This window comes from Amblyraja radiata, chromosome 19 (assembly GCF_010909765.2).
Source record: "Amblyraja radiata isolate CabotCenter1 chromosome 19, sAmbRad1.1.pri, whole genome shotgun sequence".
Classification (NCBI taxonomy): domain Eukaryota; kingdom Metazoa; phylum Chordata; class Chondrichthyes; order Rajiformes; family Rajidae; genus Amblyraja; species Amblyraja radiata.
Window position 1 is genome coordinate 36999515 of NC_045974.1, and position 15269 is coordinate 37014783.

Genomic DNA, 15269 nt, shown 5'->3' on the forward strand with positions numbered 1-15269 from the left:
AGAGAAGGAATGGGTGACGTTTCTGAAGAAGGGTGTCGACCCGAAACGTCACCCATTCCTTCTCTCCAGTGATGCTGCCTGCCCGCTGAGTTACCCCAGCATGTTGTGTCTATCTTTGGTTTGAAGCAGCATCTGCAGTTCCTTCCTACATACTTGTTATATCTGTGGAAGGATTGACCTCTGCATGGCATTTGAGTGGCATTACCTGAGTGGCAATTGCAATGATCAGTTATCTGTGGGAAGTTCACCATCCCTCGCATGTAATAACTCATTATACACAGTGTAATAGGAGAGGTCAGTGAGCGTTAATGGAGGCTCAGGAACTACTGAACAGGGACAGGCACTCCAATGCCCATATATTCAATTCATCACTTGAAATACAGCACATAATTAATATATTCAATCATTAAACGTGTTTGAAATGTTGTGTACGTGTCTGTGGTAAAAGTAATTTGTGAAATATCTCAAATTGGTCTGATTTATGGCTTGTCAATATTACAATAACCTGCAGCAGATTTTGCTGAACTGTCTCACTACGTCAATTCTCATCGCCAATTGCATGTAAATAGCTCACCCACATTGGCTGAGTTGCGTAGAATTAGACATTCAAAGAAGTTAACTTTGTTCCAGGGGGTAGTAATCGCTTGGATTAATGATTCCTAAAGCAAAATTGATTTTAATTTAGTTTAGGTGCTACTGGGGAGGGACTGAAGCAGATAAGGGTCAAAATTAAATGTGATGACAATTAAAAAACAAAAACATATATCATTCCAATATAATGATAAGGCCACCTGAGATCAATACGCACATTGTTCACTCCAGTAAATGCACAAAGTCCACTGACTAATAAAGATGACAATTAGGAGCATAAAGAAGGGAGCTTCACTGATTTGCTCACACATGAGCTGGCCATCTGGACCATCAGGTCCATGTTGGCTCTTGACACAACAGCCCCAACAACCCCATTCACACTTTCATCATTTTCCCTTTAATTCTCTGCCATTTGTCCATACTAATTTACAGCAGCAAAGTGACCTTCAAGCTTGTCTTTTGAACGTGCAAGAATACCAGATTGACACCACAGACATGGTATGTTCCACGTATGAAGACTGAACGGTCATCTTATGGACCCCCATATGGACATCACAGACTCCGCACAGACACTACAAACTCTGCATGAACCCCGCTCGGTCCTTACAAACTGCATAGATCCCACGTTCCAAGCGCACACCCTACAAACTCCATGCAGCTGTGAGGCAGCAGAGCTAACTGTTCCGCAGGATGCTCTATGCCCTCTACCCCGGCACCTTTCTCAAAGTCTGCTCAGACCAGAGCCACAATTTCTATTGTTACTCGTGTTCCTCAGTTCATGGATTCATAGACATAGAAACATAGAAAATAGGTGCAGGAGTAGGCCATTCGGCCCTTCGAGCCTGCACCGCCATTCAATATGATCATGGCTGATCATCCAACTCAGTATCCCATACCTGCCTTCTCTCCATACCCCCTGATCCCTTTAGCCACAAGGGCCACATCTAACTCCCTCTTAAATATAGCCAACAAACTGGCCTCAACTACCTTCTGTGGCAGAGAATTCCAGAGATTCACCACTCTCTGCGTGAAACTTTTTTTCCTCATCTCGGTCCTAAAAGATTTCCCCCTTATCCTTAAACTGTGACCCCTTGTTCTGGACTTCCCCAACATCGGAAACAATCTTCCTGCATCTAGCCTGTCTAACCCCTTAAGATTCATTCAGCAAAAGCAATAATTGCCTCACAACAGGACAAAAGGGGGCGCATAAAGTTTGATGTGGTATTGGGAACCTCCATTTACCCTCGACCTATATAAATATTCTGTCAAGGGACGTGGATATCACAGCTGCAGGACTTTGCTGACTGTACCCGAACTGCCCACTGTTGAAGGAGACTCAACGTTCCAGTTCCCTTCATTAAAGCACTTTGATCTTAGATACATATTACACAATTGATCAGCCATTCCAGCCATTATCCTACACATAATGTCATCCACATATAAAAAGTAAAGAAATATAGACAAAGTGGACATGTAGCAGAGTTGCTGCTGTGACAGGTGGCAGAGTAGCTGCTGTGACAGGTAGCAGAGTTGCTGCTGTGACAGGTGGCAGAGTTGCTGCTGTGACATGTAGCAGAGTTGCTGCTGTGACATGTAGCAGAGTTGCTGCTGTGACAGGTGGCAGAGTTGCTGCTGTGACAGGTGGCAGAGTTGCTGCTGTGACAGGTGGCAGAGTTGCTGCTGTGACAGGTGGCAGAGTTGCTGCTGTGACAGGTAGCAGAGTTACTGACGGCACAATGACCGATGTTTAATCCTGATCTCTGGCACGGTCCACGTGGAGTTTGCACATTCTATCTGTGACTGCGTGTGTTTCTCCTGATGCTCTGGTCTCTTCCTGTATCTCAAAGATGTGCGAGCTGGTGCGCTAATTGACTACTTTAAATTGGAGGGGCTATCATGGCAGATTCTGCCAACAATCAATGTGCAATTAAGGGCACGGTGGAGCAGCGGTAGAGTTGGTGCCTTACAGCGCTTGCACCACCGGGGACCCGGGTTCAATCCTGACTACGGAGTTTGTATGTTCTCCCCGTGATCGTGTGGGTTTTCTCCGAGATCTTCGGTTTCCTCCCACACAGATGTACAGTTATGTAGACCCGAAACGTTGCCTATTTCCATATAACCATATAACAATTGCAGCACAGAAACAGGCCATCTCGGCCCTACAAGTCCGTGCCGAACACTTCTTTTCCCCAAGTCCCATCTACCTGCACTCAGACCATTTCCTTCATTCCATAGATGCTGCCTCGCCCGCTGAGTTTCTCCAGCATTTTTGTCTACCTAGAATTGTCCCTAGTGTGTGTAGTATAGTGTTAATGTGTGGGGATCGCTGGTCGGCGCGGCCTCGGTGGGCCGAAGGGCCTGTTTTTGCACTGTGTCTCTACACTAAATGAAAATTAATGGAATTAAAGTGAAGAGAATGGAATTTGTAAATAGGTACTTGATTGTCTGTGCTGACTCGATGGGCTGAAGGCCCTGTTTCTGTGTGGAACACGATGACTCGTGACTCATGAGTACCATTCTTTGATAACAAGCGGCACTGTAAACCAGGCAGCCTAGATGGTATTTAGAGGAATTCTTTGTTTTTTCCGAGGTATGCCTTGATGGAGACATTTTCATGACGTGAAATTTTCTAAATTGAAAAGGCTGGGAAAAACAAAGTATTTTGGCACAGTGCATTTCTATACACAAACAATATCATTACCGTGAAAAACAGCTTGAAGGCATGTACCCAAAGAGTCAATGACATTAAAGTGAACATTTGTAGATGGAACATTTACAAATCAAGAAATTACTATGGAGAAAGAAATCAACATTGCAAATTGATTCACTCATTTAATCATTATCCGCTTCAGGCCTTTCGACTAGAACCAAAACTAAATTAAAATTAACTTTGCTCAATGTTCATGTACTGCATCTACTTCCAACACCAAGTAATGTTTTTCAGACATTTTGCATTTCAAAATGTAAACTCTCCAACATTATACAATTATTTTCATCATCAATACCAGTAACTTGTACGTCAAAAATACATTGTATTTTTCTACAAAGTGTCTATAAAATGTATGCAATGCTGAAAACCTAATGAAATTAAGTTTCTACTTTAAGTATCAATTGATGATCTGATCCTGCCTAAAATTGAAAAATGATTTTTCGTGTGCAAACTCCCTTGCAAGTCAGAATACAACTTGATAACATAATTGCACAGTATTCTAAAGTAATTTATTTAAACGAGTTGCTTTGAAATATCAAATACTACATTCAGTTTTAAACTGAAGATCAATTAATAGACAAAAACAGCTTTAACACGACAAAGCTCGTTCAATCGCAGTCCAAACCAACACATAATTTGAAATGACTGTAACTGATTTTTAAATAATCATGCAGAATGATTTGCTGGTTAGTGCAGTCATTTTCAATAACATCGAAGGCTAGGTTTAAAAGCTTTTAAAACCCTGGCATTGGTACTTGAAATCAAGCTTGATTTAAAAGTCTCCTCAGAAACATGCAAACGCTGCAACTGGCAGCAAACTGGAATGGTGCTGAATTCATTTTGGGAATGTGGCCAATTTGTAACACAATTTCTTTCCTACCATGGCTTAAAAACAATGACAAAACTCAGGTTTCACAAAGTGCAGTTGAAATAATCTGCTGTTTACTCTGCAGAGGAGGTGATGAGTCAACGTACGAGAGAGAGAGAGTGAACGCCTGGATGAGTAGTGCTGCAGCAGGGACCTCTCGCTCAACGATATCCAGGGACTGAGCATTGAGCTCAGAAGGGGGAAGACGGGAGACTGCCAGACTTAAAGCAGACCTGCTCTGTTCATTCATGCTCACTGACAGATACTCCGCATCCAGATCTCCACTCCATCACCAAACTACACGTGGTCCAGTAGCTGAAGAAGGGTATTACTCTTTCACTGTCCTCCTGATTAATTTTACTGATGGTATGCCTTGTTGTCACCTTCAACTAAAAATCAACCCATGTATCTACCTTCGATTTAAACCAGCACCTGCAGTTCTTTCCTGCACAAAAACCAACCCTTCTACATTTCTTTGATCTATGTCCGCTTTGATCTGTCGTTTTCACACCTTACCCTTCCATATATCTAGATTCCCTCTCCCCCGACTCTCAGTCTGAAGAAGGGTCTCGACCCGAAACTTCACCCGTTCCTTCTCTCCAGAGATGCTGCCTGTCCCGCTGAGTTACCCCAGCATTTTGTATCAGCCATCCCAATCAGTTGGGATTCTCCACCACAATGCTGGGGATCAGTCTATCCAGTATTGCTCTAATCAGCTCTGCTGCTCAATGCAAGTGTTCACTGACTGCAATCAGAATTTTCAACGTCAATGAGTCAAGAAGAAATATTTAGTTATGAAAGATTTTAAAGCCTGTTTTCCCACTGCATTTTTAATATTAATTTGCAAGTTCATTGGCCTCTGTAAATTGCCCCGAGTGTGTAGGCAGTGGGAAAGTGCCCCTGGTGAGACCGCACCTGGAGTATTGTGTGCAGTTTTGGTCTCCAAATTAGAGGAAAGACATTCTTGCTATTGAGGGAGTGCACGAGGTTCACCAGGCTAATTCCTGGGATGACGGGACTGTCATATGTTGAAGGAATGGAGTGACTGGGCTTGTATACACTGGAATTTAGAATTCTTATTGAAACATATAAGATTATTAAGGGATTGGACTTAGGCAGGAAACATGTTCCCGATGTTTGGGGAAGTCCAGAGCCAGGGGCCACAGTTTAAGAATAATGGGTAGGCCATTTAGAACAGAGACGAGGAAAAACTTTTTCACCCAGAGTTGTGAATCTGTGGAATTCTCTGCCTCAGAAGGCAGTGGAGGCTAATTCTCTGGATGCTTTCCAGAGAGAATTAGATAGAGCTCTTAAAGATAGCGGAGTCAAGGGATATGGGAAGAAGGCAGGAACGGGGTACTGATTGTGGATGATCAACCATGATCACATTGAATGGCGGTGCTGGTTCGAAGGGTCGAATGGCCTACTCCTGCACCTATTGTCTATTGTCTATAACGTAGAACTAGTGTAAATGGGTGATCTGTAGTCAGCGTGGGCTCGGTGGGCTGAAGCACCCGCCTGCATGCTGTATCTCTAAACTAAACTAAAATTGTGTGACTGATCAGCTAACACCACCACCTCCGATCCTGCATTGCAGTCTGGAATGCAAAGTACAAGGCTTGCCATGAATTCAGTCTCAGGGGGACTATCTCAACCAGATCAAAAATGATTTTAGTACCTGCTTTTATGATTTTTGGAGAAGTTGCAGCTAACCAACCACTTGTAGTGACTGCTGTTTTTACACAATCCTTAAATGCCAATGAACTTGGACGTGGCTTTTTACCAATTTTCCCAGCTTTATTTATTTCAACCACGGGGATCATGTTTAAACTATTATTTTCACCAGAACTCCGAATCTGAGACAGCACGAGAATAAACTGGAATAGAAGTGTTTGTTTCATCTCACTTACCAAAGTCACTGTTAAGGTCAGGGCCAATTCCACATAACAAATCCATGATTTCCAAACAAGAACTTGAACAAGATGTCTGGCTAGTCCAGCCTTGCTCCACAGCTCATCACAGCCAGTTACTGTAGCAGAATCCACCCTTCACTACAGACATACACTTCAGTGTTGCCGCTGGGTGCCAGTTTGTGAGTTGAATAATCAAACCAAGCAGCCAGCAGGTGCATCATCATCATTCCTTTGTCAGAGAACAAGCAAAAGTCTGGAAAACTCTCACCGGAATTACCATTAAGACTCCACCGTCTTGGCTGAACGAGCGAACACTGCTTTCAGACTCGAACATCAGAAAGCGGTTTAATTTAGATCTGCTGCTCAACGGGCAGCTATTTGGCAAGATGACAGATTTCAGTGGCTGTATTTATCCACATAGCTTCTCTGTCTGCAATGTCAAAGGTTATTTATGTCCAGATTTAGTGAGTGCCAGCAAGTGCAGTACTGTGTTGTACAAGGGTTGACAACCATCATGCCAAACATTTAAAATATGGCACCGCTAGTCCACTTGTCTAGCTTAACTGCGCAGTGTTTCAGTTTCCTTTCCACAAAAGCACAGTAACATTTTTTACAGAACGGGAGGAACTCAATCAGACCAATGTTGTCAGCGCTTTACCTCCATCACCCAAACCGATAACATTGGCCCGCAGTTCTTCATCGGCTAAATATTGTGGGAGTGAAATGTACTCTAGCCTGTGGAAAATGTCATGGTTCTACAGATCCGTGTGAATAAACTTCCATCAGCCTCCTGGTTCACTCATTAACCGAACCCTGCTGCTCCCACGTTGTCCCCAGACAATTATCCTTTACTCATCTCATCACTTTTTAAATACCATTACATTAGTGCATCAACATACAGTAGCTACTGACCTGATGTAAGTAGCCCAAAAACTCTCCACGGTTTTAAGATCCTTTTCGAAACATCTTATTCTTATCTAATTAATACACATTTATCATTCAGAGGCAAAGCGCAGCAGATGCGAAATATCAGAAAGAATGACCCATGGCCCTCTGCACAGATGTTGCAGCTCTGCTGACGAAAGCAACGAAAATGTGGAGAATAAAGATTTATTACCCAATTACTTTTGTATTCCATCCCATTATTTATAACTAAGATAATATCAGCAATCTACCTGTACTCACACTTGAATTGTGTAGATACGATTCCCAGTCATTCTCACTCATGCTCTACTCCTTTACACTCTCCAAATGCACCTCACACTTGGAAAATAGGACCAGCATTCTCATATCACTTTCCATGGCCGCCAATTATCTCAACGCAGCTTGTTGGTGCTTATTGTTCTAATCCAGGAAACACACAAAAAGATGTGCCCAAGCTTAAAATAATGGGATAAATGCAAAGTGGCGATTTTTTGTGATGTTGATCGGGAACTAAATGATGTCTATGAAAACTAGAGATATCAACCTAGCTCCAAATTTTGAAGTATGGCTTAGATGAACAATTTTCTGATGCAGGCAAGATTGACACCATCTCAGTCAAATTGAATTGGTCCCATGAAACTGTTTGTGTCTATCTTCGACCAAATTTAAACCAGCATCTGCAGTTCCTTCTTACACAATGTCTGTTCAGCAATTCCACGGACCTGTTTCGAATCTGCTCTGCTGTTTGCAAGCCTCTATCAGAGACTGCGTCAAGGACCACCTCCAGCACACAAAGAACTGGAAACCCGTGCCAGTGACAGGATTGGCTGGCGTGCAACCACTTGGAAGGCGGTCAGCAGTTTCGAAGATAATCGCCGAAGCCGACTCGTTAGTGCCAGAGGCAGAGGGGAAGGCTGCAGCCCTCAACCCACGGCGGGCTTCATGTGCCCCCACTGCTCCCACGTATGTGGCTCGTGTATCGGACTCGTGAGCCACACTCGTTCCCACAAGACATGAGACGGCACAACCATGCTGTCGTCATCTATGACGGGCCACCACCATCATGTTACATCTTGCAGTTGGAGGACCAAATCGTTGGATTCAGTCGAGTCCAATAGATGGTTTGGTTACAATCCAGAGCCACTTCATCTTATACAGTTTGCCTATGTCGAGCTCAGGAAAAATGCACTGTTTTTATGGCTATTTAGGTAAAGATTCTTAACGATTCAGCTGTGAGAAAGAAGTACCTTACAAATCAGTTGGTGCACTCGAAAACAATTACCAGTTGACAGATTAAATACGGATACTGAAAGACTTCTTAAGCAAGTCTGAATGTACCGCAAAACAACAACTGGAGAATAGATCCCGCGTTGGATAAAGAAATGGTTGGGTAGAAGTTTATCACCAGTCGTTATAGTTCTCGGCGTGGGCAACAACAAATTACAACACACCATGATTAAAATGAGCACATTTATACTTCACAGTCCACGTCAGTTATTTGATGAACTATTCATTAACTCACTGTAATGTTCAAAATTCTGACAATGCTCTACAAGTTGTTTGCAGGAGGATGTTTCCCAAGCAGAGGGAAGAGGGGATGGGAGGTGTCCACAACCATTGCAAGATACAGAGCTGTGAGTACTGAATCTGAGGAAAGAATATCTAATCTGAGGACAGACATTCTTGCCATAGAAGGAGTACAGAAAAGGTTCACCAGACTGATTCCTGGGATGGCAGGACTTTCATATGAAGAAAGACTGGATAGACTCGGCTTGTACAAGCTAGCATTTAGAAGATTGAGGGGGAATCTTATAGAAACGTACAAAATTCTTAAGGGGTTGGACAGGCTAGATGCAGGAAGATTATTCCCGATGTTGGGGAAGTCCAGAACTAGGGGTCACAGTTTAAGGATAAGAGGGAACCGAGATGAGAAAATCATTTTTTACACAGAGAGTGGTGAATCTGTGGAATTCTCTGCCACAGAAGGTAGTTGAAGCCAGTTCATTGGCTATATTTAAGAGGGAGTTAGATGTGGCCCTTGTGGCTAAAGGGATCAGGGGGTATGGAGAGAAGGCAGGGATGGGATACTGAGTTGGATGATCAGCCATGATCATATCGAATGGCGGTGCAGGCTCGAAGGGCCGAATGGCCTACTCCTGCACCTATTTTCTATGTTTCTATGTTTCTATCTGTATAATTGTCTACCCACAGAAGACTGTGGAGTTCGTCACAAAAAAATATTTAAGAGATAGATAGATTTCTAGTCACATAAAGGCATCGGAGGTACAGTGAGAGTGCAAGTATATTGGAAACAGAAAATAGGTGCAGGAGTAGGCAATTCAGCCCTCGAGTCAGCACCGCCATTCAATATGATCATGGCTGATCATTAAATTGATTGGACATGATTTGGAAAGGCACACACCTGATTATATAAGGTCCCACAGTTGACAGTGCGTCAGAGCAAAAACCAAGTCATGAAGACGAAGGAATTAGTCCTTAGACCTCCTTAGACCTACGAGACAGGATTGTGTCGAGGTGAAGGGTATCTGGTGAAGGGTATAAAACAATTTCTGCAGCATTGCAGGTCCCGAAGAGCACAGTGGCCTCCGTCATTCTTAAATGGAAGTACTTTGGAACCACCAGGACTCTTCATAGTGCTGGCAGCTCGGCCAAACTGAGCAATCGGGGGAGAAGGGCCTTGGTCAGGGAGGTGACCAAGAACCCGATGGTCACTCTGACAGAGGAGCTCCAGAGTTCCTCTGTGGAGATGGGAGAACCTTCCAGAAGGACAACTATATCTGTAGCACTACACCAATCAGGCCTTTATGGTAGAGTGGCCAGACGGAAGCCACCCCTCAGTAAAAGACATATGACAGCCCGCTTGGAGTTGGCCAAAAGGCATGAGAAACAAGATTCCCTGGTCTGATGAAACCAAGATTGAACTCTTTGGCCTGAATGCCAAGCATCACGTCTGGAGGAAACCAGGCACCGCTCATCACCTGGCCAATACCATACCTCCGGTGAGGCATGGTGGTGGTAGCATCATGCTGTGGGGATATTTTTCAGCGGCAGGAACTGGGAGACTAGTCAGGATCAAGGGAATGATGAATGGAACAAAGTACAGAGAGATCTTTGATGAAAACCTGCTCCAGAGCATTCTGGACCTCAGACTGGGGCGGAGGTTCACCTTCCAACGTGACAACGACCCTAAGCACACAGCCAAGATAACGCAGGAGTGGCTTTGTGATAAGTCTGTGAATGTCCTTGACTGGCCCAGCCAGAGCCTAGACTTGAACCCGATCGAACATCTCTGGAGGGACATGAAAATAGCTGTGCATCGATTCTCCCCATCCAACCTGACAGAACTTGAGAGGATCTGCAGAGGAGAATGGGAGAAATTACCCAAATACAGGTGTGCCAAGCTTGTAGCGTCATACCCAAGAAGACTTGAGGCTGTAATCGCTGCCAAAGGTGCCTCAACAAAGTACTGAGTAAAGGGTCTGAATACTTATGTAAATGTGATATTTCAGTTATTTCTTTTTAATTACTTTGCAAACATTTCTAAACACCTGTTTTCGCATTTTTATTATGGGGTATAGTATGTAGATTGATGATAAAAAAAATGTAATCAATTTTAGGATAAGGCTGTAACGTAACAAAATGTGGGAAAAGTGAAGGGGTCTGAATACTTTCTGAATGCACTGTAGCTCAGACAGTCATCCACAAGGAATTCAAACTAACTCTTCCATTTGATAATTGACATTCCTCCCTCATTGCCAGATTTTTGTATTTTTCTACGACGTTCATAAGATAGTTTTTGTCAAATTATGATATATTTCTCTAAGAACATTGACCACTTAGCTTTTAAGTCCTGTTGGTGAGCACTTCATTGCACTTGCACCCAGACTCATCATAATTAAATTATGTCCACGAAGCCTGTTGGTGTAATCCTTGGAATGTAAGCCCACTTATCTTGATCTACTACAGAGAGAGAGAGTGTTTAGTACTGAAGTGCCTCTATCCTCAAGTTTCCAATTTGTACGTTTATTTGTGCTGAGCCACACGCTCACATTTTCCAGTGAATTTAGTATCACCCATTTGGCTTGGTGTCAGGGAAAGAGTGGAAAACGTGATAATGAAGATTGGAGGCTGGGTGAATCGTTTTACCTCCACTGATGGATGGGTTGCCCAGCTTATATGGCTCTTTTGGGTCTCGAAGGTCTGATTTTGGTCATAATCATGTGGAAGTTCAAGCAGGATGTTACCTACAAAAGGACACAAAGTGCTGGAGTAATTCAGCAGGTGAGGTAGCATGGATAGGTGACATTTCGGGTCAGAATCTGTTCTCAGACTGGTACGTCACCTATCCATGTTCTCTCGAGATGCTGCCTGACCCATTGAGTTACTCCAGCACTTTGTGTCTCTTGGTGTAAACCAGCATCTGCAGTTCCTTGTTTCTGCAGGATGTTACTTACTGTTAGCAGCAGTAACAACGCCAGGCTTAATCATTTGGCAAGGACTCGGGGACTGAATGTCCCACTCAAGCAACAATCTACCCATTAGTATTTCCAGCAAGAGTACAGAGGATGCTGGTAGTAATTAAATTAGCAAGTTGATTAGCCTCACTTGGCCCGTAGCTTCAGGATTAATTCAACCTTGAGGATTCCCAGCACAGTGCCCACCTGATGTTTGCCACATTGTCCAAGTTCCTGTCAACAGAACAGGACATATTCAAGAATTGTGCAGGAAGGAATTGCAGATGCTGGTTTAAATCAAAGATAGACACAAAATGCTGGACTAATTCAGGCAACATCTCTGGAGAGAAGTGATGTTTCGGGTCGATACCCTTCTTCAGACTGAACTCACAATTTAAGAATTGTGTTGAAGGAACATCAAAAAGTGGATTGGCTGCCACTTTTGGTAGCCAATCTACCACCATTTTGAGGAAACTTTTCCTAGATTAACATGAAATTTGAGGTCAAATTTAATTTATTTTGAGGTCAAATTTAATTTATTTTTTCAAAACGTAAACACTTCATTTAAAAATCAAATAACATTTCAAGTGTTTGTTGGACCAGCATTAAAAAAAATGTAAGATTTAGTGCAATGGAATTCCTCACTGCATAGTAACGTTCACCAAAAACTTAGATGTTCAAAGCTGGCCTTCAAGTGGATAAAGGAAAATAGTCTGAAGAAGGGTCTCGACCCAAAACGTCACCCATTCCTTCTCTCCAGAGGTGCTGCCTGTCTCGCTGAGTTACTCCAGCATTGTGTGCCTATCTTCGGTTTAAACCAGCATCTTCAGTCCCTTCCTACACACAAAGTCTGGATGTTCTGCAGAATAATCGAGTATCAAGACAGTGTTGCAATATTAAGATGCCGCATCTTTCAGCAGAAATCCCAAGTTACTCTTGCCTGTCCATCAAGTATTTACTCATTATTTTCTGCAGTAAGAAATCAATGGCAAAATCCGGTCTGCATACAACATGAGACACGCAACAATGAAACAAATCGGAATTGGTACAACTTCATTCCGTTTTAGATTATGGTTTATTCAAAAATAATTTGAAATGAGTCTTTTTTGTTCTATTTTAGGCTTGGAATATTTTTGTTGCAGAAACCGCTTTTATATCAGTTCAAGAAGAGAGTTGTCAATAATGAATTCAAACCGACACTTTAAAATTAATTACTGCAGCATATCAACTAAAGTATAAGCAGTTCCGCTGTATAAATCCCAAGGCGATGCTCAAGGAAATAAAGGAGGGGATTTATGCTTGGGAGTCAGAAGATGTAGACAAGGTACGAAACAAATACCTTGCAATGTATTCGCCAAGGAGAATGATAAGTAGGAATGTGAGAATAGTCTGGAGAATACTAACATGCGAGGGGTGTTTGAGATCGAGAAGGTGGAAGTGTTGGAGCTCTTGAAGAGCGTTATGGTGGCTAAATCCCCGGTGCCTGATGGGATCTCATTAACCCCAGGTTATTGAGCGATGGAAGAGAGGTGAATGCAGGAGCATTGACGAAGATCATTGTATCTTCTATAGCCATGGGCGAGGTCCCAGAGGATTGAAGAGCAGCCAAGGTTGTTCCTTTCTTTAAGAGGAGATAATCCAGGAAATTATAGGAAGCAATTGGAGAGATTTCTTTGGGATAGGACTTGCACCCGTTTGTAAGAGAATGGGCTAATTAGGCAGTCAGCATTGCTTTGTCCACAGCAAGTCACATCTTAAAATCTTGATTGAGCTTTTTTGAAGAGGTGTGAAGATCGTCAATGAAGGTAGGGCAGTGGTCTGTCGACATGGATTAGTCAGGCATTTGATAAAGTTCCATATGGCACATTGATCCAGAAGATCAAGCAGCAGGGGATCCATGGAGACTTGGTCGTTTGGGTTCAGACTGGCTTCCTCAGGGAAGTTGGTTGTGGTGGGATGGTGCTACTCTGGCTGGAGTTCTGTGACCAGTGGAGTTCCACGGGGAATTGTGCCGGGACTTCTGCTATTTGAGATCTATATAAATGACCTGGGCATGAACGTCGATGGGTTGCTTAGTAAATTTACAGACCACATCAAACCTGGTGGAGTTGCAGATAGTGAGGACGTTGTCTCTGTATCTGGCAGGATGTAGATCAGCTCCTGGGATGGCACGGTGGCGCAGTGGGAGAGTTGCTGTCTTACAGCACCAGAGATCAGAGTTTGATCCTGACTGCAGGTGCTGCCTGTACAGAGTTTGTACATTCAAAAGGTCATAAGTGATAGGAGCAGAATTAGGTCATTTGGCTCGTCATGTCTGCTCAACCATTCAATCATGGCTGATGGATCTCTCCCTCCTAACCCTATTCTCCTGCCTTCTCCCCATAATCTCTGACACCCGCACTAAAACTTGTAGGAAGGAACTGCAGATGCTGGTTTAAACCGAAGATAGACTTCAAATTCTGGAGTAACTCAGCATGACAGGCAGCATCGCTGGAGAGAAGGAATGGGTGAAGAAGGGTCTTGACCCGAAACGTCACCCATTCCTTCTCTCCATAGATGCTGCCTCTCACGCTGACTTACCCATATTAATACGTTCTCCCCGTTCCAGGGGCTCCTGTTTCCTCCCACAATTCAAAGACGTGCAGGTTTGTAGGTTAATTGGTTTTGGTAAAATGTTAAATCGTCTCAGTGTGTAGGATAGCGCTAGTGTACGGGGATCGCGGGTCGGCGCGAATTCGGTGCGCCCTAAAGCCTGTTTCCATGCTGTACCTCGAGAGTCTAACAGTCTACAAAAATGGACAGAGAAATGGCAAATGGAGTTAAATCTGGGAAGTGTGAGGTATTGCACTTTTCGGTCGTTAAATGTAAGGGGAGCGCATGCAGTTAAAGAACCTTAATAGCATTGATTTACAAAGAGATCTCGGGGTCCAAGTCTATAGAATCCTGAAAGTGGCCACACAAATGGATAAAATGGTAAAAAGGCATACAGCATGTTTCCCTTTACAGGTTTGGGTATTGTGTATAAGAACCAGGAAATCACATTGCAGTTTTACAGCACTTTAGTTAGGCCATATTTAGCGTTCCATGTTCCTTTTGCCCCATTACAGGAACAAAGTTGTGGCTCTGGAGAGGGTGCAGATGACGTTTGTCAGAATGCTGCCTTTGGAGGGTATTAGCTCCAATAAGAAAGTGCAGATCTGGATTGGTTTCTCTGTAGTGTCAGAGGCTAAGGAAAGACCCGATAGATGTATATACAATTATGAGATATACAGGCATAGATAGTGTAAACAGTCAGAAATTTTTCTCACCCTGAAAATGTCAAGGACTAGAAGGCACAGATTTAAGGTGAGAAGGTCAAAAGTTTAAAGAAGATGTGTGGAGCAAGTTCTTTCAACACAGAGAGTAGTGGGTGCCTAGAACATGCTACCAGTGATGACGGTGGAGGTACATATGATCAGGGAATTTAGGAGGCTTTTGGATAGGCACATGGATAGACACACTGATCTGTTCTGTATTCGTGCATACTATGTTCTGCTGTGCTAAAGCAAAGCAAGAATTTCATTGTCCTATCAGGGACACATGACAATAAACTTTCTTGAGAATCTGCTGGATCTGCAGGGAATGGAGAGATATGGATCATGTGCAAGCAGAGATGATTAGCTTAACTTGGCATTATGTTCGGCACGGGCATTGTGGGCTGAAGGTCCTGTTCCTGTGCTGTACTATTCTATGTTCTACTACAATATAATAGTTGGGTTCTGAAGAAACCTAATGCCATAAAAAAAATG

At 43.3% G+C, this 15269-nt stretch overlaps 1 protein-coding gene across 12 annotated transcripts in view; it reads right to left on the minus strand.

Annotated features, from left to right (window-relative positions):
- The window catches only part of grip1 (glutamate receptor interacting protein 1), a 596334-nt gene that overhangs the window by 298749 nt on the left and 282316 nt on the right, over positions 1–15269 (minus strand). Inside the window, exon 1 of one of the 12 annotated variants that reach the window (XM_033038255.1) lies at positions 6080–6379. The exons of the other annotated variants lie outside the window; for them this stretch is intronic. Coding sequence (XP_032894146.1) covers positions 6080–6125 — 46 coding nt within the window. The 5' untranslated portion in view covers positions 6126–6379. Of the gene's footprint in view, positions 1–6079; positions 6380–15269 lie in introns of those variants that run through there. 12 annotated transcript variants of the gene reach the window in all.